The sequence below is a fragment of the Populus alba genome, chromosome 8 (assembly GCF_005239225.2).
Source record: "Populus alba chromosome 8, ASM523922v2, whole genome shotgun sequence".
In the NCBI taxonomy this organism is placed as follows: Eukaryota; Viridiplantae; Streptophyta; class Magnoliopsida; order Malpighiales; family Salicaceae; genus Populus; species Populus alba.
In genome coordinates, this window is record NC_133291.1 from 7828219 (window position 1) to 7851222 (window position 23004).

The 23004-nt window shown below is 35.2% G+C and overlaps 3 protein-coding genes across 5 annotated transcripts; all 3 read left to right on the top strand.

Annotated features, from left to right (window-relative positions):
• The first annotated feature begins 212 nt into the window (after positions 1–212).
• On the top strand, positions 213–7073 carry LOC118039951 (uncharacterized). Of its 2 annotated transcripts, none has more exons than XM_035046801.2 (7): positions 213–558; positions 1076–1545; positions 2604–2787; positions 2913–3137; positions 3243–3359; positions 5124–5360; positions 6534–7073. In XM_035046801.2, exons 1-7 carry the CDS (start codon positions 502–504, stop codon positions 6747–6749), a joined length of 1506 nt encoding a protein of 501 aa, XP_034902692.1. In that variant the 5' UTR covers positions 213–501; the 3' UTR covers positions 6750–7073. The 2 variants fall into 2 exon arrangements, with proteins under 2 accessions (XP_034902692.1, XP_073266784.1); XM_073410683.1 differs by lacking the exon at positions 213–558 and having other exon boundaries at positions 1079–1158; positions 1243–1545.
• Positions 7074–9803: 2730 nt separating this feature from the next.
• Positions 9804–14845, top strand: LOC118039950 (transcription factor TGA2.2). 2 transcript variants are annotated; one of them, XM_035046798.2, is made up of 11 exons: positions 9804–10104; positions 10277–10383; positions 10521–10597; positions 10715–10912; positions 11578–11655; positions 11748–11807; positions 12281–12358; positions 12476–12533; positions 13588–13859; positions 13962–14207; positions 14318–14845. In XM_035046798.2, the coding sequence occupies exons 1-11, from the start codon at positions 10076–10078 to the stop codon at positions 14462–14464; spliced, it is 1350 nt and encodes a 449-aa protein (XP_034902689.1). In that variant the 5' UTR covers positions 9804–10075; the 3' UTR covers positions 14465–14845. The 2 variants fall into 2 exon arrangements, with proteins under 2 accessions (XP_034902689.1, XP_073266877.1); XM_073410776.1 differs by having other exon boundaries at positions 9804–10077.
• A 4244-nt stretch (positions 14846–19089) lies between these two features.
• Positions 19090–20700, top strand: LOC118039949 (probable carboxylesterase 6). The gene has a single exon (XM_035046797.2). The coding sequence runs from the start codon at positions 19394–19396 to the stop codon at positions 20441–20443; it is 1050 nt and encodes a 349-aa protein (XP_034902688.1). The 5' UTR covers positions 19090–19393; the 3' UTR covers positions 20444–20700.
• The last annotated feature ends 2304 nt before the right edge of the window (positions 20701–23004 follow it).

The following is a 23004-nucleotide window of genomic DNA, read 5'->3' on the forward strand; positions in this document are numbered from 1 at the left end:
ACCGCAATTATTTTTCTTGACTTATCTCCATAAAGCAAAACGGATTGGACATGTAAGCATATGGTATAATCATGGTTAAAAATGAAAAGAGTTTTTTCAAAAAAAAACAAAGAAAGAGAAAAGAACAGCGCGTGGCGGCAGTACAGTGCAGTTCATTTCCTTTTCGGAAGACGGTCCACGACACACAATAAGCCCACGTTGGCGAATCAAAGCTATACTTCAACATCTCTGCTCTCTCTTCAAAACTTTCTCTCACTCTAGCCGTTGAGTTTCAGTTTCTCCTCCCTTTCGCGCAACGTTCCTCAAAATCAACACACTGCCATTATTTAATCTCATACCCTCTCCATTGACCCTTCCCTCCCCCTTTCTTCACGTTTCCAGTTTCTCTCTCTCCATTTACTTTGAAAATTTTGTATTCAATTTGACCGCTAGTTAAAAATGCTTTAATCATTCAACTAATACAATTCCTCCTTCAAACCAATCTCTCTATCAGCAACCCCCATGAACGACTCTCATAGTTCCTCCTCTGATTCTGCCTCCATGGCTGCCATCGATCAGGTTCTCCTTTTATCCAACTCTTCAATTTCCAGTCGCTCTACAACAGTTTAATTATTCGCTAATCTTTTCAATTTTTTTATTTCAAATTACGAGGCAGTGATTTCAAAGTTCATGTTTAACTGATCTTCGATGTTTCTTATGTTTTTTCATTTCAAATTTAGAAATCTTCCAATGTTTATGTTTTGGTTTCGAGTCATTTCTGTACTTGTGTGGGTCCCATAACCACTAGCGTGGGACCGCCACGTATCTGTACACCGGGAGTTTTTCAGTTTAGTGGTCATTTTTAGTATATGCCGACACAAATGTTTGGATTAAGGAACATATATATATATATATAATATATATATATATATATATATATATATATATATATATATATTTCTTGTTACGTTGATTTAATTTCACAGTTGCTTGCCGGACAATATATATATATTTTTTTTATCATCATTTTTACCGTCGCAGTGATTGAGTATGCTGAATTCGGAAGTTCTTTTTCTATGTTTTATTGTGGTTTTAGAATGTAGGGAGGAGTCGAAGAAGTGGGAGCGGTGATCAAACATTGGCGACCGATATACCACGCCACTGGCATGATATTTTCTGGTTAGGAGTCTTTTTATTTCATTTGATGGGATTAGCACTTGCTCTTGCAGTTCTTGGGCTCAATAGGTTTACGAAATCGGATAGATTTAATTTTGATAGATACACTAGTAACACGACCATCACGGTGGAAAATGGTCATGGACTTACGGAGGATTATTGGCCAATGTATGGTCTTGGTGGTGGAGTTGGGACTCTACTTGGGTGGGCTTGGTTGTTGCTGCTTGGTTCGCAGGCGAATCATATGATGAAGATCTCGGTGCATATTTTGACTACTTATCTTGCCGTGGTTAGTGTTTTGTGTTTCTGGAGCGAGCAGATTTTTTGGGGTGTCACTTTTGCAACTGGCGCCGCTTTGCAGTTTTTGTATGTCATATCTGTTATAGACAGGTACGAGCTTGAAATGGTATGGTTTTGCATTTAAATGTAATTGTGGCAAGTGTCTGGTGCTTGTAAAGGAGTTTCTTCTGGCTCACAATTTCATTAGTTTAGTGAACAAGGTTGAAAAAATCTAGAAGAGAGAGTGCATCCTATAAGTTGAGCACTTAAGTTTGAGTTTGAAGTGTTCCTTTTACTTCTGGTCACCGTGCTCTCTTTTTTATGATTGAACATTTTGTTGTACTAGTCTTTTATAATGCGCATTGCATGCGAATCATTATATGAAAAACTTTAAATCTTCTAATTTAGTCAGATCAAAAGATTTTACTTTATTGTAATCCTTAGTAAATTTGAAATGCAGTTGATTATCCATAGCTTTAGAAGGTGTGATCTCTAGAAGAATGATTTTATAGCCGAAACAGGCTAAAATTTTACTTACTCTTTTCGTCCTTTCCATTTAGTTTTTATCCATAGCTCTACATATTTTGGTTTTCAATTCTCATAAAATGGTTACTAGGAGGCTTGGGCTGTAAAAAGAAGCATAGCCATATGAAAAATAGTTTTGGTCAGCCTCTGTTAAATTTATCCTGTGAGAGCTAAGATAGAGTTTAGGTCTGGAACATGTCAATTTACAGTGTCAAGTTTATACTTCACCATCCATATCATGCATTGTAGTTTTAATGATTATAGCATATGCATCTTAGGTGGTGGTGTGGATCATAAGTGTCTGGAGTCAAGCGTGTTGGCGTGGATCACAAGTGTCCAGAATCAAAGCTCTTTATTTTTTTTCGTGCTCTTTTTAACTTGTATATTTACATAGAGTTTCACTAAGGTTGTTTCTCTTAATTTTTTTCTCCCAATTTCCTTTTCAATTTGTGATTTTGTAATTAAACAACCGATAGGACTGTCCTGGAGTGACAATTTAGAAAACTATGTATGTGCAGTTATACAGTACATGAACTTTTCCTTAATGCCAAAGTAGATGCAATATTTAGTATCATTTAAGGGTTCTTTTTCTAATTGAAAAATTGGATATCAAGATCTCCCTCTGACCATTTGCTGATTTTCAGACTCCCATTTACCATGCTGGTGCTTCAAAAAGCTGTGAAAATGGTATGGAGCCTTCCTGAAGTCATGAGAGTTTCATATGCATTCATGCTAGTCATGCTTTTGTGGATGGGATTGTGGTCTTTTGGAGCAGCTGGTGTTGTGGCTTCAACCATTAATCTCAGTGGACGCTGGTGGCTTCTTGTGGTGAGCTGGCAAGTTTTGCGCTTTATTCCATCTTCTGCTACTGGGATGAGAACTGCGACAATGTTCTACTAAAACATCCCTTATCTATAGGTATATCTTTTTAATTTTGTTAATTGCACACCCAGGTTCTGTCACTGAGCTTATTTTGGACGGGTGCAGTACTCTGTAATACTGTACATGTTATAGTGTCTGGGATGGTGTTCCTTGTTCTTATCCATGGCGGTCGAGAAGCAGCGTCAATGCCTGCCAACCCTTTGATGAAGTCTCTTAGGTATTCTGTGACGAAATCTTTTGGCAGCATTTGTTATGGATCACTCTTCACTGCTGCAATTAGGACACTACGGTGGGAGGTCGGGACGCCAACATTTTCTTTTCTCTAACTGGTTAACTAGCTTGTTTCCAACGTTGATCTTGTTTCTGTTTGTCCATTTTTTTAACTTCAAAGTACATTTTAGATCAGGGGATTGCGGTCAAAGATAGGCAAGAACGAGTGCTTGCTTTGCTGTGTTGATTTTCTATTCCATCTTGTAGAGACTCTTGTTCGCTTTTTCAACAAGTATGCATATGTCCAGGTACTTTCTGCCAATGATTTTTCACCTGTACATAATTTTATTATCAAATTAACTGTCTATTATTCTTCATAACCTTTCATTTATGATGATCTTGTGGTACATTAATCATGACCTTTGCCAGCACAGAGAAATTTTTTGAAAACTGAAACATTCTCAATTTTTTCAGTTGTGTTCCAGTGAATTTTTTCGACATTGGTGCCTCTAAATTATACTCTATGGAAGAAAAAGAATTACTTGGAAATTTTAGGACCAGGAACTGAAGGCTGAAGTCATGAATTTTAAAAGAGAATGATCAGGGACAAGGAAGGATAGAGGAGATATGAGTTATTAAAAGAGGATGGTGAATTACACTGAGACATCTTAGTGAAGTAATAGATAGGAAATAAAATGAAATTCTTAATTGATTTCCGCTTTATGCCCAACAAACTTGAAAACTAAATCCTAGTAGGAAATAATATAAAAGTTCCAAGTAAAATCCTTCATCCAAACCAAATATCAAAATGTTTAGTACCAGATCTCTGCTATAATGGTTTTTGGAGCGGAATATTAGGCTGTTCAGAGGAGGGTAGACAGGGTATGGAAATTTAGACGTGATGAGCATCTTGGTGACCTCCCTGGTGATCATAAAGAAATCATGAATTTTCACTAGAAAAAGAAAAAAAATTGGTGCTTGTTGAATGAAGGCTTAAGGCTTCATTAGTGAAGACCACATCAAAAAGTCAAAAGAAGAGTCACTGTGAATGGAATAAAAAAAAAGTGCAGGCTTTAGCTGTTTGGACTTTGGCAGTTTGTTTTATTGATGAAAGTAGTGGAAAGTGAAGGAGGACTTAGACCACCCAAAAGCTATTATGCAGGTTTTAGTGTTGAGAATGGAGACACGTGAAAATATTACATGAACAGCCTTATAAGACCCTACTTGGTTTGGGTGAGACTAGCAATGGTTATATCATCACTAATTGATTTTCCCACGGGAGCAGAATAGATTTGGTGTACATGAAAATAAAAGGGGTAAGCATTGTATTGGAATTGTGTCAATATCTCAGAACTAGTTTCAATTGCAAGTCATAGAAGAAAAGTCTGGGAAGATGATAAATAGTAAGGAAGCAGTAGATTGCTTTTTAACATGTGGGATTCATGATGTCTCGGTCAATGAATTTTACTTCTATTTACCTGTTGAAGGCACCATTTATTTTTTTGTTTGAAACTGTGTTTGGATGCATTTCAAAAGTGCATTTGGTTTGAAAAAGCATCAAATTAATGTTGTTTTTAGTGTTTTCTGATGATTTTGATGTGTTGATATCGAAAAAAAAAAAAAATCTGAATTTTTTTTAGATGCATTTCCAAACGAAAAGCACCTTGCACCACAATACTAAACATACATGCAGACCTGTTATCTTTCAAGGGCATTTGATGGCCTTCATATTCCTTTTCTTTCATTTCTTCTCTGGTCTAGAGGGGAGGGAGGGTGACTGGCATGTTGTGTTACGGATTGACCGATGACTGATCTATGTCCTGTTTTATTGTCCTAAACTTATGTGATAAATTTTCATTGCTTACAAGCATGCCCTGAGCATTCAAGGTGGCATAAGTTTCTATTTTTATGGCTTCAGTGTTGGATGACACATCATTCAATATAAAAGCGTTTTGTTTTTCTGGAATTTTATTATTACCTTTTTCATTAAAACTTTGTTGATTTGTCATCATTCACGAGCCAATTCTTGCATATTTATACAACAATTCACGTATTTGTTGTGCTCCCTCTAGATAGCTGTTCATGGGAAAAGTTTTAACCGTTCAGCTAGGGATGCCTGGGAACTATTTCAATCAACTGGAGTTGAAGCACTAGTCGCCTATGATTGTTCAGGTGCAGTTCTACTGATGGTAACAATTTTGGGAGGGCTCATCAGTGGAACTTGCTCGGGTGTTTGGACTCATATCAAATGGAATGATGATAGAGTGACCATGGTGGGATCCACTGCAATGTTGATGGGAATGGTCTTGGTAAGTTCCGTCTTTCAGTGACTTTTCTCTTTTGGAATTGATAACCTATTTATGATCTAAAACTGCTTGTGTCGTTTAATGGATGTGGAGTTGGGAGATTTTTACCTTCTTGGTTATTTAAGAAGTTGGGTTTCAGAATTATAATGTGGCAACTTGTCCTATCTAGTTCACCTCTACTTAGAGTATATCACTGATTTTGCACATGTATTTCTTTCCAATTTTGATATCGTAAAACGTTTCCATCACATGAAAGTATCAATGTAGAGCTTCTCTCTCTCTCTCTCTCTCTCTCTCATGAAACCAAGCATTCATCTCTTTTATAAAGCAAAGTGTTTAGTCAGTTTGTGGATATTTCAGCTAGATAAGCACATGCTTGGCAAAATGGGTGCCGCCTCCCCTAATTTAACTCATTTGAGAATCAATTCCTTAACATCCAATTTCAGATTTGATCTCTGTGAATTATGTTTCATTTGAAACCAATTCTTTCTGTTAGTTTTTTGTGGAGTTCCGTCTATAAGATAGCAAATTGTTGTATGTGAGAAAGTCAAGCCAACACCAGAATTTTTGCCCTTTATTATATGTATTTTTGCTATTATTCATTCTTTATTGGATAAAATAGCATTTTCTTAGCAAGCCCATGCTTTTTAAATACAGGATTCGTTAACTTATGGATGAAATTGTGCAAAAACTAATGGGAGTACTTGATTATGAATGAAATATAGTTTGGGGAAGTCAAACCCAAAAAATCTCAAATGAATTAAAAGTAGAGGGGAGGTGGCACCTACATTTTAAGTAGTATCCCACTAGCTTTCCCCTCTTTTATTTCATTATGTATATATTACACAGTAATTTCCATTATCGCTACACAGCAAACACTCCTCTGCGGTTGTTGGGTTGCATCAATTAAAGGCTGGCTTCAGTTCCATGTTATGCTGGAAACATGTGAATGAAAGCCAACCATTTGTCAACCGCAACACTGGGTGGTGGTGCTTCTGCAAAAACACTGTTGATCAACAATGAATTGCTTTTAATCTGAATCACGAACCATTAAACATGCTCTCAATCCTCCATGACTGGCATTTGTTTCATTTTGATGGTGTGCAACAGTGCAAGTACATCTGTAGTGAAATGCCATATTTTTCCGTTGGAGGTTAAAACTATTGTTTGCTCCAGGTTGGACTGGCTATGGTGGCTGTGGAAAGCGCCGTGACATCCATATATATCTGTTATGCTGAAGACCCCTTGTTAATACATAGATGGGATGCTGAATTCTTCAACCAATTGTCCGAGGCACTACACCAGCGTCTTCAACATAGAAGTTCCCGGGCAAGGGAAGTATTGACCCACAATCGATTCAATGCTGGCGTACAGGAAACCGTCCCCGTCTGACAAACTTTGCCCGGAATAGGCGCTGTAATTCATTGTGCTGTATTTTATTGATCCTTGTTTTTTAATTTGCTTTTAGTTTAGTTTGGGACGTTGATTGATTACACGGAAATGAAGAGCATAGGTCAAAAATCTGTTCGGAAGCTGCGTTAATTCAGACATAGCTTCTCTCTTTTTGTTTATTTTTGGTGCATGGAATGACGTTCAGCTGCATCGCAGGAAAACAGTTGTGTAGATTCCCCATGTGGTCACAGTTAAATGATTCTTTAGGTTTGAGGAACTGGATTGGTTGTCTAGCGAGGAACGGTATAATTTCTTTGTTTTTTAGGTATCTGTTCATATTCTAGAGTTAAAAACTTGGTGGGCAGATAAACTGCAAGCTCTCCTGTGGGCATTTACTAACGTAAATCGCCATTTCTTCAAAGCATTGCTTATGGGATACAAGAAGTGGAGGTCGCTTGCATCATCATTTCCTGATCTGATTTTGCTGGCAGATTGCTAAAAATACCAATTTCCTCATTGATATTTTCTTGTATAGAATTGAAGATATGCAATCCAATATTCGAAAGCGCATTTTTGGTTGTTTATGTCGTTTTCAAGACATGTTAGACAGTTGTTCGTTAACGGAACCCTCTCGGTCTCGGCTCAACCAATGTGCTTTAGAATGATTTTTGTTTTGTTTTCGGAATGCACTAGGATAGTCTTATAAAATCACTTCTAATATTTTAATAAATCTAGGCGAGCCAAATCGTAATTAATTAACATATATGTCGAGATTTTTGTAATTTAATATATGTTCTATAGTAATTAATATCACGTGTCTTGTTAGTTTAAATGCATTTTATGAATATATTTGATTTTGATAAATGAAAATAAAAATAAACATGTAATAGAGAGGCGATCGTTTCGTTCTCCATTTTACTGTTGGAAAATCAAGAGGTGTTGGTTTTGGCTCCACGCACCCAATCTGCACGCCATTTTCATCTTAAAATACCTTAGAATCGTGGTATAAATATTTTAAAACCATTGTAAACCTCAATGATTCATTATAATTTTTTTTTTTTTTTAAAAAGACAGTTAATCTCTTGTGGGCCTGGTCTCCTCAGAGGTTATGAAACAATCATCAACAAACTTCTATTACAAGACGAACACGTGAACATCAATACTACCAGATCAAGGCTCCCTCTTGCCTTCCCTGGATCGAATTATAAGACGAATGAAGAAGAGCAATCCTTTTCTACAAACCTCGAACTTCAAGAGCCAAAACAAATACATGTTTTTAAGAAATCATCAACTGATGAGAGGGGGGGCCTTGCAAAAGAGTTCACGTGACATCATCGAGGCAGGATAAGCAAAGCTAGAGACAGAAGAAACACAAGGAGCCAATCCCACATAAACGTCAGAGACAACCAGAAGGAAAGTGACACGTCATCAACTATAAATGTACGAATTGCCGTATCAGACGCGTCATAATATTTTTTGCCCTTTTTATCGATAAATGCAATCCAGAGCTCCTGCGACACGGTGGCCTAAAGGAAAAGCAAGCTCACATCCCCATTGTAGCAGCTTAGCTTCTTTGCAATCAAACCCAAGTTGTTTCTTTCAAGCAAAGCACTCTTTTAAATGAACCCTCCTGACCCTTACAAATCTGAATATTATATAAAGATTCTGTCCAATGCCGCTCTGTTATTTTCCTTGCCATTTTAGGAATTGTTCTTGCTATTGTTATAATTAAGAGATGTGTGATTTCTCGTTAACCATCGAAATAAGAAATGAAATGGTAGATCTCCCACAACCTGAGAGATATTCTAGTCTCAGTTTACAGAAACAAAAACAGGCCAAAACATCCATGAATATTAAACTGAGAAATTCCTCATAATTTACTTATTCAATTAAAGAATTAATATTAAGATAGATATGCTTCCTACATTATCATCCAGATTCCAAAAACAAGAGTTTTTTGTTTTTTTGGGTGTGTGCGTGTGGGGGATACATGAGTTCGAACCTAGATACTCGAATATATTCTCACCGGGAAAAATAACGCAATAATTAAAATCTAACAATCAGAAGTACGAGGAATTTGTTTAAAACTACTTAAAAATAAATAAAAACAGTGGGATAATAAAGAATCACTACTGTTTCTTGTTTTTCTCTTAGGGTTTCATTTCATCACATCTCATCACCATCACATCATCTCTGGAGTTGCAGGACACTCTTTCCTAGCAAAAGTTTTCTCTGATTTTAATCTAGAGAGAGGGAGAGGATCGAGCCTTGGCACTAGTTCTAGAGGATACCTGTGGAGAGAGAAACAAAGAAAGATCAGCAAGTTGCAAGAGACAGTCTAGAGTGAGAAAGGTTGTGGAAACAAAAACAAACAAAGAATCAACTGAGGTAAGAGAAAGAAGGGCGTTTTTTTGTCTTGGGGAGTGGACTCTATAGTCCCACGCGCCTTTCTTATCGTGCATGACAATAATCTCGTAATAAAATGCAATGTTGTGTTTGGCACAGTCTTAGTTTTTATTTTTATATATTTTGTAAAAATATTTTTGATTTTTAAAAAATGTTAAATTATTTTTTTCTGTAAAAATAATATTTTAATATATTTTAAAGAAAAAAAATATTTTAAAAATTTTCCTTCATCACAATTTCAATCAACCCTAAAACACCTATATTCTTAAAACTCTAAAATTACCCAAGTACGCAAACAAATTTGATGCCCTACGAAGTACTTTGTCTTTTACATATAACAAATCACCATTCTTAGCAATTACTCAATTTTTTTCTCTCTTAAATATCCCTTTTCTTTTACCATGCACATAAATTTAAAAGACAAGCTTTATATTAAAACTCATTTTTTCTATTTTTACAGAATATAATTAAAATATTTTCATATTAGGGGCGGTGATATGAAAGTGCTCTTGAAGGCGAGTGAGAAAGGTTTAGAAATGGGTGGGAGTGTTGGGAAACTAAAATCCCAAGTCAGAAGGCAACAATCAAAAGCATGATAATACTAGTATTTCCTTTTTTTTTTTCTATTACTAAACTCAGAAGAAAAGGAGCCGTACTGATACGCTGTCCTCTTCATTAAGATCACGACAAGATTTTCTCCTTGAGCATTTCCTTCTTCTTCCCCCCCTCTATTCTCGAACCTTACAGTACCCTTTTTATGATCCTTACCTAGTAGTTGCTTTTAGCTTTCTTACTCTCATAGCTACACAGTACTTTAATAGGGAAAGAAACTTATCTGGAGTGGCAGTATTAAAAGTTAGCAACGCATACAAAGCTTCAAAGCAGCAGCTCCTCTTAGTTCTTCTGTTCCTCACCCTGAAATGTACTGCCACTCTTCCTTCCTTCCTCGGTACTCACTTTCTTCTTATCTCCTTATTTTCAGGTCTTGTATTCTGTTGCTTACTGGGTTTTTAAGGAATGATTTGTGTGGTAAAAGATAATCATACGTAAGTTTATTTATGCATTTGTTGTTTTGTTTCTCCTTTTCTGTTTGTTTTTATGTTGGGTGGGAAAAAAAACAGAGGAGAAGATATTAGTAGCAGAAACCAGACGCGTTTTGCGGATCTTGGAGAGCTTCATCAACCAGCTCCTGTTTTTCCTCACGACGATGCTGTTGATTTAAGCTCAAGTATCCATTACCTTCTCTTTCTTTCTCTTGCTGTCTTGGTATATTAATTATAAAAGCATGTGTTCTTTGTCCATATAGAATTCAGCTTCTGTAACAACTAGTGATTTTTTTTCTTTTAAAAAATACCAACTTCGTAGGCTCCATGTTCAGTCTAAAATCAGGCAATGTCACTGTTGTGTCCCATAACTTACCTTATGCTAATGCCTTGAACACGGTACGGTACATCTCCACCTTCCTCACCCGCCTCTTTCTTTTGTTAAATACCTGACTTATTGGTATTTATTGACTAATGCTGCTGATGTATCATGTTTTTGTTTCAACAATTGTTAAGAGTATTGGGCCGGTAGAGATAGCAACTACTGGAGCAGGGTGTTTGGACACAGGGCAATACATGTACCAGAAGGGAACAGGGTTTGGTTCCTCGTTGGGAAACTGGCAGAGTATTGAGACTTGGGGAGACTCAGGGATGGCAGATAATAGCCAACAGACTGACACTTCAACAGATGTAGATGCTGATGACAAAAACCAGGTTTTTGTGCATCTTTCTCTGATAATACGCACTGTTTTTTTTTCTCTTAATGTTATGCTATGTTTTTATTTATTTATTTGGTTTGCTACAATAGGAATCTTTTGTGTGGGTGCTTAATGGTGGGTCTGCTTGGGAATTGAGGAATCGGACACTGTGTACTTGCATCGTATTTCGTGTTATACTTTTGCTTGATTTTGTAGAATAATATGCTTTAGTTAGATCTTCGTGATTGTGACTTTAATTTTTACTGCAGGGTTAACTTACATTCTGTTTAACTATCTCATGATGCTTGAACTTTCCAATCATATCAAACATATTTCTTTTGCTTTGATAAACAAGTAACCAGTCCGTACCTCAACCACCTTTGGTTGATATTGCTCTAAACCTAAACTAGATAGCTGGGGAAGTGGGCCTCTGCCCTTGTGTTGGCCACAGGAGGGCGCTGAGGAGTGTTGAAGCTGAGAGCTCATGAATATAAGATCCTAAGTTTTACCATCGAGCCCCCTCTTGTGGTTAATTCCATTGAACATTAAAATTGTTACTTTGTATGCTCAGTTAACAATTTGGACATGGCTAGCTACATTATTTGGTAACTAGTAAATTACATTCTACCTGACTTTTCGATAGATGTCAGCTTCTGATTGTGGTTTGTTATAATTATGTAGCTTTATGGAGTTCAGCATGGTACAGTTGTGGTTGTAGAATCTGTGGATCAATCAAAGGGAAAACCTGGTGACCAAAAGGTTTTTGACATGATGTTGCTTTAGTAATTGTGTTGCTGTTTAGTATGATTTTTGATGGTTAAGTTTTCAAGTTCTTTGTTTACTCCTTGCAGACCCTTCGAAGGCTGGCTCAGAACCGTGAGGCTGCAAGGAAAAGTCGGCTTAGGAAGAAAGTAATGTCTTTTCTAGTTATGTTATATTGTTTCTTCACATGGATGATTGGGATTCTTAATCTATTTTCAGAATCTGGTTTTCCCAACTCTTAGTTCTCTATCTTTCAATTCCCCTTTGAGTTTCCGCCTTGTAGGAAAACATGGTTGAAACTCGTGAATATATGACCAGACACCCAAAAAAGCTAGTGTGAGAGCGTTTTTATTAGAAAGATTTTTCTGTTCATCCATGCCATCTTACCTGTCCATATTGTGATTAAGGTGTCCCTTAAATTATATCTTGTTGTGGATCGGTTAAAAGTTCTCCATATTTCTTCTGCCATGAACAACAGTTTACCCTGGGATTTGGAGACATCTAGTTTTGTGCCTGAAATTAATTAGCATTGCCATCTAGTTGGCTTGCTATATCAATTTCGATGTCTTAAGTTGATGAATGAAACATATTTGGATCATTTATAGGTTTTGGTTTTGGATAGGCATATGTCCAGCAGCTCGAGAGTAGTCGACTCAGGCTTACACAACTAGAGCAAGAGCTTCAACGAGCACGCCAGCAGGTACAAGGAAGTTTTTTTTTATTCTCTAATGCAATATGTTAGAAAGTGTGCCTTGTCTACTTGATTGCATAGAAGACTAAGTTTCTTTCATTCTGTGTTTTGCAAATTTTTCCGCAGGGATTTTTTATTGCATCTGGATTTTCTGGGGATCATGGCCATTCAATAGCTGGAAATGGTAAGGGATTTTGGATATGCCATAATAGATTCAGGTCCTAGTGTTAAGCACAGCTGAGTGTCTATTCCTCCAAAGGTTTTAAATAGATTGTGAAATGGTTTAACAAATTAGTTATAAGTCAATTAGATTTTCGTGTATGCATAAAGCATCAGTATTGAATTGTCTTCAATACACTATTGATATTCTGAACAGCTGTATTTAATGTCGATTGACACTGGATGCGTGGATCTTGTAGTTTGAAGTTAGTTTTGCGTTTTACTTGTGAAGAAGTTACTTTACGGACCAAGTGACATCATTCCAGCAGTAAATTCTAAGGTCACGCCTACCTTAAAACATGACATCATTAAACTAAGCATGTCACATTGTTTCTCCTTGATCTCTTTGATTGTTTCTGGTGAAGAGCTAAGCGATGGAGTCATATAGGATGAAATCATTAAAGATGGGTGAGAGGTTGGAAACTTGATGAGAAAGTTCGGGTTAACCTTGACCAGTTTCCATGAAGGTTTGATTTGTGAAGTTTAGGAGTAGTGTTTTCAATCTGAGTTCCAGAATTTCTGTATCCTAGAATCCTGGACTCAGTTTAAGAGGTTTGTGGAAGACAATCTGTAGAGAACTGGCAGAAAATTGCTGCTAGGACAAGCTTTCATGGCATCGACTATTTCTTTTATTTGGTTAGTGAAATGCTCAGCAAGGTGACTGTAGATGAAGGCTCGATAGAATGGGATAGAAGTCTAAGTAAAAGCACTGTTAATGATCATTGTGAACAGTAGAATGGCCTGCCTTTATGTTTTTCATACTGTCCTAACCATTTTCTGGTCACCTACACGTTTTGGTAATCTTTCTTGGTATTCAGTGGAGTATTCGATCGAAGATTATTTTGTGGACTATTAGATGCAACACATGGAAAATCCTTATAGTCTAAATTTTAATTTAATATGCTGATAGTATTGGTTCTTTTATTTTGTATTCTATTAAATACAACTTTTGAAAGAACTTCATAACCTACAAGTTAATCGCCTGATGGTTTTGATTCATGTGATTTATTATACTTTAGAGGCCTTTGCGTTTGACTTGGACTATTCACGCTGGCTGGATGAACATCATCGACTGATCAACGACCTAAGATCAGCCATGAATTCTCATATGAGTGATGACGAGTTACGGCTTCTTGTTGATGGTATAATGGCACACTATGATGAAATATTCCGACTGAAGAGCATTGGTGCAAAAGCAGATGTATTTCATATGCTTTCAGGCATGTGGAAGACGCCTGCAGAAAGATGCTTCATGTGGTTGGGTGGGTTTAAATCTTCTGAACTTCTCAAGGTAGATGACCATTGATGGTTTTGGTCATGCACATTATTTCCTCTTCTAAGAAAATGGCTGATGGTTTCAGTTAATGGCATTTTCTTTATCATTGTAATATAGATTCTCGGGAACCACCTTGAACCCTTGACAGATCAACAGTTGATGGGCATATGCAATCTGCAGCAATCATCCCAACAAGCTGAAGATGCCTTGTCTCAAGGAATGGAAGCTTTGCAACAATCACTCGTAGACACACTATCATCCACCTCTCTGGGCCCTGCTGGCTCTGGAAATGTTGCTGACTACATGGGCCAAATGGCAATTGCCATGGGGAAGCTCGCAACACTAGAGAACTTCCTTCACCAGGTAATATAATTTCTAGTCTAATTATGAGTACCTGTCCCTCCCTTGAAAATCTTTGGCATTGCTAACATTGTATATTGACTTGGGTGGTTATGCCTTGTTATTTTTGTTAGGCAGACCTATTAAGACAGCAAACTTTGCAACAAATGCATCGAATTTTGACGACTCGTCAGGCTGCCCGTGCCCTTCTTGTTATCAGTGACTACACTTCACGTCTCCGGGCACTCAGCTCTTTATGGTTAGCACGCCCCAGAGATTGACACAAACCCGTTCACAATGGTGCTGTAAAAAAGCATGCTATATGTCACTTCCAACGTGGTGTGCCCATCGGATATGTTTGGACTGTGAAGTTGAGGAAGCGTTTTGCACGTTGTGCCAAGTCAGTACAATTTTCTGTTTTTTTTTTTCCCCTGATGTAGAAGTATCGGTATTGAGAAGTACATACAATACTGATTAGGTCGAGTGGTTGCGAGTAGATTTATCTTACATGTGTAACTAGGCAAGCCTTCTAGCCATGATGGACAAAATTGTCACCTAATGTTGCGAATTGCCATTGTAGCGATAAAATATAGCTACTGATAGAAGACTCTGTTGTATAATTGACAGCCAGAAATCCATCTTTTGGGTATGATGCCCGCGAAGCTGGGGTAATGTTAGGAATTCACATGGCATCATTGTCACAAGTTTTCTATCAATTTGCACACATATGTTGGCAAAGCTCATCTCTTATGGTTAACCGACTGTTACAGCTATTGATTCTTCAGACATAACAGTCCACCACAAAACTGCTATCCATAGTATGATTAGGATTTTGAAAGAGTCAAATTTAGCTATCTGCAGTGCTCCACTGGCTTTGTATAACTGTCCCTTCCCGTCGCTCATTCTTCTTTCAATCCACACAAAGTCATTATTCGAGAAGAAAGGAATTACTTTGAAACAGGGCCATCCACTTGGCTGTTTAGACTTTAGAATATATCACGCAAAAGACATAACATGCTTGTATCTTCTAGATATCACAATTTGAGGGATGAACACCCCATTTACGTTCGCATTTCTCCATGAGTTCTCCAGCCAAGGTGGTACTGAATCAGTTTTCTGCCTCTCCCACCAGTTGAAGTAGCTTCCTGGATGCAATGTTGTAGGAAATCTGCTGGTTAAGCTGCTCAACTCCTGTTTGCTTCGAATATTACCAGCCTCGAATGGGGGGAAATTCTCCATCGTCATCTGCCAAGCAAAATCTAGAATGGAAGAATCAATTGCCAAAAAAAAAAATAACAGGGCATATAACGGTATAGGACCGGGTTTTAAAAATCTTTATTTACTATTCAACCGCGATATTTGATTTTTAGATTTTTTATTTTTTGTAATATTTATATTATCTGATTTTAATTTAATAGATGATACAAATATTAGCCGGTATTTTTAACACCCCTGTTAGTGTAGGCCATGTGAATGAGTGTGTACGCCTCTGGGGTCCAGTATCAGGGGATATGTAAACTCGATTAGAGGAATCAAAAGGACTTTTGGTGACGAATCAAAAGGCTGGTTTTTTTTTTTTTTTAGTTGAGAAATCGAAAGGCTTGGTGACCATGGCAGCTAGTAGTACTTTAGCAGTCATATGTTCAGACCATGATTCTTAGACGCGTGTTGTTACTTGGGAGGTTAAAAAATCAAAAGGCATAAAGGTCTTTTTAGGAAGATGATTGTGTTGGTTTTTTAGGAATTTTTTATTTGAAAATATATTAAAATAATATTTTTTAATTTTTTATTTAATTTTTAATATTAGTAAATCAAAACAATCTAAAATATTTTTAAAAAATTCATTTAAAATAAAAAATTTAATTTTTTTAAAAAACATATAAACAAACACAATTTCATAATTAGAAATAATCTGTCAATTTTCAATTATTTATCCTGTTGTTCGTCGTCCTGGTCGTCTTAAGCGAGAATTGTCAGTTTATAATCTACATTTACCATCTCTAGTTTAGTGGCGTGGATGCTCCAGTTTTAACTGTTGGGTTAATTGTAAATTAAAAGGGTTTTAGTGATTTTACATATCAATAATCTTACTAGATTACTACTCTATAATACTTGTTCTCTGTATTTATTCGTATTGTTTTTATTAGGTGTAAATATAGACAATATCATATGTTATGTTTGAAAAATGATAACCTCAAATTTTAACTCTACTAATACTAGAATAAAAAATGGGCGTCCATATCTATTTATAATGTTTTTATTGTGTTAAATTTATTTTATATATGTACACACCAAAACACGTGTTCTTTATTAAATATTTATAAAGTTATTTATTGAATAAAATTCATAATTTCAAACTTGTATATGATTTGATAGATTGATCTAAAAATTAATAATTCAAAATTTAATTCAAATCATTTTTGAAATTAAACTAAACAAGGAATTGATTTAAATTCAGATGTTAAAGACCAAGCCTAATAAAAAGTGTAAAAAAAAAGAGATTTATTTCTATGGACCAAGTACAAATCTAAATTTAAAAGCCCACATGGCATGACCTTATTTCTATGAGATCATGAGACCAAGTAGACAAGCCCAACCTCTTAGGCTTATTTGATTAACTCTTTTTATATAGTTTTTTTGTTATTTTTTTTTAGGTTTTGATTTAAAAATGCACTCCAGTTATAATGATATTTAAATTATTATTCAATTATGCCATGATTTTTAAATAATATTATAAGTTTTTATGGTAATATTGATAATTTTTTTTTAATTATTATATATCAAATATTCAAAAAAGAAAAAGTTAAGAATGTTTTCATGAATATTTAATGAAAAGAAGATTTCTTCTTTATGGTTTTTAATATATTTTTTACGTGATTTTATTAAAACTCGCTTTTAAATCATTATAATGTTTTATTAGAAAAACTAGTCATTAAAAATATTCTTCTTTAAACAAAAAATGTATCAATTAAAAAATAAATTTTATATTGAAGAAATATATTATTTCACTTATTTCAAATGATTAAAATTTTTTTAAAATTTTCTATCTTTTTATTAAAAAAACATGTTATTAATATAAAAAAATACGTTTTTATAAAAAACAAATACACGCGCTGATAAATAACAGTTTACACCTGTGCGTGCCAAGCTTTCGTCCAATATTACCCTCAAACCTATGCATTATGCATTGAATGTGAATGATTTAAAAATCGACAAACCAATGCCTTTGACCAAATAAGTATGGTTACGGGCCCGAAATATGAAAGCATGTTCCGTGGCCGTCCTAAGAAGAGGGAGGGGCTTCTTTCAAAAAGTTAGGTTCAAAGGCAACTTTATAGTCGACATTCCCCATCCAAGGCCAAACCTGACACTTACTCTTGTTTCGGTGGGCGACAAAAACCAGAATACTCCTCTTTATAGTTATTAAAACTGGCTTGAGCAGACCGGATAAACGATTGGAACTCAGGTTAAATAGATTAACATAAAAAAAAAAAAATATGAGATTTTAATATTTTATATATAAAAAGTTATTAAACAATTCATGTGAATATATATTATATATATATTTATTGTAAATAATGAAATTTAAAAAGTTTTTTATTCTAACTTGAAAAGATATTATCTCATTTTTTTAAGTTGAAGTATTTAAATTAAAAAAATTTATTATCTCATATAGAAAAAATATAATTTTTTTTTATATATATATTTTCAACTTGAAAGTTGATGAAATGGCTGACAATTCCAATCCAATATCTTAATTTTGAGTGGCAATGCATTATGGATCTAAAAAGTATTTGAAAAATAGCATAGTTCCAACACAACTGCATTTAAAAAAAAAAAAAAAAATTAATTTTGTACACAACTGTAATTTCAAATAGCGGTTGTTTAGACATGTTTCAAGGCATGTTCTTTTTGCAAATTAATTAATTTTTAAAAAAAGTCAACTTAAATTCTTTTATGAATACCCAATGATCAAAAAAATATGATTCCAAATTTAACGGTTAAGAAAAAAAGAAAGGATAATATGATATGACATGAGAGAAAAATAAAAAAATTAAAAAGGTAAAAGAAAGTATAGGTCACCTGGGATACCTCAGGACTTTATTTTTTACACATCCAATACTGTTAAAATGATCTCGACAAAACAATTTTAACAGCACATTAAAAAAACACCAAATGAGATCGTAAGTAATTCTAAGTTAATCTTGAACAAAACTCCTAACAAACTATAATAATGTTTAGAGGTCTTTTAAGGTATGGTTAGAGTTGTATTGTCAATTTTTCTTTTTAAATTGACCTTTTATAATGTTAATTAAATCTAGACAGATATGATTTTGTTATTTCTAATGGTGATCATGTTGAACCACTATTTTCAATAGCAATAATTTTTAAATTGTATTATTTTTATAGCCTTCGTTGCTTTCTCAAAAAATCTTATCTAACCGCGTTGGAATTATATGAGAAACTTGTCCCAAACATTTCTTTGTTAATGAAGGCTGCCAGAAGTTATTGATGGTCATGACACTACACATCCAGTTTGCCCTTGTTTCTCAAAACGTCAACAATGTCACGCCACGCACCAGGGGATCTTTCGAAGTGCTAACCTTGTGAAAATGCTTGCATACCCAAACTTCCATCCACTATTCTATTTCGCTTACCATGATAAACACATGCTGATTTTTAGGTCAACTCTGGTTTAAAATCACATTTTGTCTGGTACACGTGCGATGAGAACTATTTATAGTTCAATAGACATTTACAACCTTAAGTTTAGATGTGTTCATGTACAAAACATGTGTTATATAACTATAAAATATAAATATAAATATTGTAATATCACAGCATGAAATGGCATTTTCTTATGCTTCCATACACACCAAATGATCACTGATACGAAGGTGCAAGACAACATGATATTGTGATTAACGTAATCAAACTTATTAATTAAGATTAGGAGCTCAATCTTAACCTGAGAACGAGGAACCTTAGAGCACAGTCCCCAACCCACCCCGTACCTGGATCCCGTGAAGAACGTGTCCAGTTCCAATTCCCACTTGCCTAGAAATAACAGGATAACTCAGCCCTTGTCTTTTTTGCCTCATCTATTAATATATAGACACACACACACAAGGAAGTGCCAGGGACAGAGCACTTGTATAACCACTGAAATTCGTTAGGCTTTTGCTCTTCATTTTGATTTCTCACCTCTAATGGGAACCAGAAATGTTAAAGATGGTTTAAATTTAAGCCTGCAAATCGATAAAGATTGTCACCAACATGGAGCAGTGACCGAGGAAATTGATGGGCTAATCAAAGTGTACAAAGATGAGCATGTGGAGAGACCAAAGATCGTTCCGTGTGTCACAAGTGATTTACCTCACGAGCTCGGTGTGACTTCACGGGACGTAGTCATTGACAAGTTCACAAACATTTGGGCACGTTTTTATGTCCCAATAAAATGCCATGGTAAGCTGCCTTTACTTGTATATTTCCATGGAGGTGGGTTCTGTGTAGGCTCAGCTGCTTGGAGTTGCTACCATGACTTCCTAGCAAGGCTAGCTGCTGAGACCAGTTCCATAATCGTGTCGGTTAATTATCGTTTAGCGCCTGAGAATCCTCTCCCGGCAGCCTATGACGATGGAATAAAGGCTCTGATGTGGTTAGAACAGCAAGCTCTAAGTGTTGGTGCTGATAATTGGTGGACCAGTCAGTGCAATTTCTCTAACATCTTTCTAACTGGAGATAGTGCTGGCGCCAACATAGCCTATAACGTCATCACGAGACCCGGTTCCTTTAATTCAGGACAAGCCGCTGCAGCCATGAAGCCATTAAGTCTCAGAGGCATTGTCTTGATACAGCCATTTTTCGGAGGAGAGGCACGCACTAGTTCAGAAAAATATCAAGTACAATCACCTCGCTCGGCGCTTAGCTTGGCAGCCTCTGATACATATTGGCGACTAGCTTTGCCTTATGGATCTAACCGGGACCATCCATGGTGCAACCCTCTAGCCAAGGGGTTAGACGTGGAATTGGAGGATTTGTTGAGATTTCCAATAATGGTGTGCATATCAGAGATGGATATCTTGAAAGACAGGAGCTTGGAGTTTGTTGCTTCTTTGGAGAGAGCTGGTAAAATGGTGGAGCATGTGGTTCATAAAGGGGTAGGGCATGCATTTCAGATTCTAAGCAAGTCCCAGCTCTCACAAACTCGAACATTGGAAATGATGTCACAAATCAAGGACTTCATAAGTGGAATATGATCCCCTCTCTCAAGCACTATATATACTCAGAATTTTATTTAGGTAACCAAGGAAATTAATTCTCAATTTTATATGATGCAAAATTCAATGGTTTTAGTGCTGCAAAACGATATTCACGTATAACCCATCTGCTACACATGTTGGTCAACGAAGAAGAGAGGAAAAGGAAAGAAATCTTAGGGATGAAGGCACATTGTATTTGGACAAAAATGGAACGGACCACGAGATGTAAAAGAAGCTGTGTTTCTTTTTATTTATATTTATATTTATTGATGGTTTGATTTGAAAAGTTATTAAAAAAAATTTAAGTGTTTTTTAATGATTTTTGATATGTTGATGTTAAAAATAAAAATTTATTTTAAGTGAAAATTTATTTAAAAAAGAAACTCTGTACTGTATTTTCAAATGAGTGACGTGGAGTGAAAATTGGAAAAGAGGATGTGAGCTAAATAAATGTCTGGTTACACTTGTCCAAGCATAATTTACGATTAGAAAATATTAGGGAAGTGGCCACTCCAAATCTATAAATAAATAAATAAATCTAAAATCAAGTGGCCACTCCAGTCCATTGAACGCATAATCAAAGTTGGGCAGTCAATATGATATGGGCCTGCCTTTATTAACTCCTCGGCCCATTATATATTATTTGGTTCGAAGCTTACGGGCCTTAATTGTGGGCATCGAATGGAAAATGGATCGTTAGTGAACAATAGGTTAGCTTACTTTCACAGCTGTACTCCATCGATAAACATATTTACCGCCGGCTAACCGCGAGTTTAGTCCCTTTATTTCTTCAATTGTCTTAATGTGATCCTTTTACTGTTTTTTGAATTGATTGAGTTCTTTTACTCATAATTTTTTAATGTGATCCCTTCATCATGACCTTTTCAGATTTTTAGTTAAATATGGAGATGCGTAGAAAAGATAGCATTTTGCAATAAAATTTTGAAAAATAAAAGAGAAATATAAAAATAAAAAATAATCTTTTTTGAGAAATATTAGAAAGAAAACCAAGCTCCAAAATTTAAAAACAAAATGTTAGATTGAGAAATGGAAAAATAAAATTTAGAAGCTGTTAGAAAAAAATGGAGTATTTCAGATATTCTTTTGTACAAAAAGAGAAATAAAAATATGTTAAGTCACCCTTATTTATTTATTTCAATTTTTTTAAAAGATTTTCAATGAAGGGTAGCTTTTAAGTTTCTTAAATATAAAGTTTTGATTTATTAAAAATGGCGACTTTTATATTTTCAAATTGTTTATATATTTTTTAAAATATTTAAAATACACTCCTTTTTTTCTAAAGGCTTTTATTTTTTTTCTAATATTTTTCATACTTTCCATTGATATTAATTTCTTATTTTAAAGATTCTGAGTGTAAAATTCTATATATATATTTTTTATCACCTGTGTCAATATTTAAAAGAAAACTCGATGGAACCATGATAGAAGGACCTCATTAATTAATGTTTTTCAGTAAAGGGACCCAATCAATTTAAACAAGAATAGAGAGACCTCATTAAGAAAATGTCAAGAATAGAAGGATGAAATGTATATAATATATGTCCCTTTCTAATTCTTAAGTTCCACTAAATATTAGTGGTTGGGAACTCCAAGTAAAAATTCAATTTTTGACAGCTGGGGTGCATCCCTGGATAGATGCAATGTTGCCAGCAATTACTCGAGTGTAGCAGATACATGTGGAAGAAGATCTCTTTATTGATATTGCTTAGCACACTAGCTATTTATACAGAGTACATTGCCAGATTGTAGCGTTTTCAGGTTGCTCACCTGCTGCCTAGCAGCTCAACATTTTATCCTCAAGGCAGTTTTGTGACAAAGTGAGGAAATTGAAATAAAGCAGCAACTAAATTGTCCCTTTTTTTCTTCTTCTTCTTCTTAAATGGACACTAGAGAAACACAATCAGTCAACTTGTAGTTAATAAAGGAATCCAACTCACGACACAGCCTCCCATGAAGTTTCGAGGTCGAGGCTTCTTTTCAGTGCTCGACCGTGGCGTCCTCAGTAAAACAATAGAGTTATAAATCTTGCTCAAATGAAGATTCCAAAGGAACCTATTTAGTTCTTTCCTGCAAATATATAGACGGCATTCGTAAGAATATATATGGTCTATGCATCACTGAATTTAAGGATGACATGAAAACAAAAACAAAAAGACTCTCTCTCTCTCTCCTGATAAATCAAGGAATATATAGAGAATATGCAGGAATGGATATTGGAAAAGGCCATATAATGGAAGGATGCGTGTGTGTGTATATATTTTTAATCGGAGAGGTTCAAATGATCTTAAAATATATAATGCGATACCTCCAGCTGCATAACAGAAAAAGAAACGTAATCTATAAGATTAAAACATGCTTTATTTTTTTTTTTTAAAAGAATTATGGAGTACATGCACAACCACTAGACCAAGTCTAAGAGATATAGTCATGATCCATGCACACCGTTACAAGTGAAGTTGAGGTGGAAGATGAATTAATTAAAACCTTGTCGTTTTATATATTTTGATACATTGGAAAAGGTTGTTCCAGATATAGTG

What these genes read in the sequence shown, in the direction of transcription:
- LOC118039949 (XM_035046797.2), top strand. Translation starts at nt 19,394, where the DNA reads ATGGGAACCAGAAATGTTAAAGATGGTTTAAATTTAAGCCTGCAAATC.
- LOC118039951 (XM_035046801.2), top strand. Translation starts at nt 502, where the DNA reads ATGAACGACTCTCATAGTTCCTCCTCTGATTCTGCCTCCATGGCTGCC. An exon ending in TTAGGACACTACGGTGGGAG is followed by an intron (nt 3,138 to 3,242) that starts GTCGGGACGCCA and finishes AGTACATTTTAG; the next exon opens with ATCAGGGGATTGCGGTCAAA. An exon ending in ACAAGTATGCATATGTCCAG is followed by an intron (nt 3,360 to 5,123) that starts GTACTTTCTGCC and finishes TGCTCCCTCTAG; the next exon opens with ATAGCTGTTCATGGGAAAAG.
- LOC118039950 (XM_035046798.2), top strand. Translation starts at nt 10,076, where the DNA reads ATGTACTGCCACTCTTCCTTCCTTCCTCG. An exon ending in ATGCTGATGACAAAAACCAG is followed by an intron (nt 10,913 to 11,577) that starts GTTTTTGTGCAT and finishes ATAATTATGTAG; the next exon opens with CTTTATGGAGTTCAGCATGG. An exon ending in CCATTCAATAGCTGGAAATG is followed by an intron (nt 12,534 to 13,587) that starts GTAAGGGATTTT and finishes ATTATACTTTAG; the next exon opens with AGGCCTTTGCGTTTGACTTG.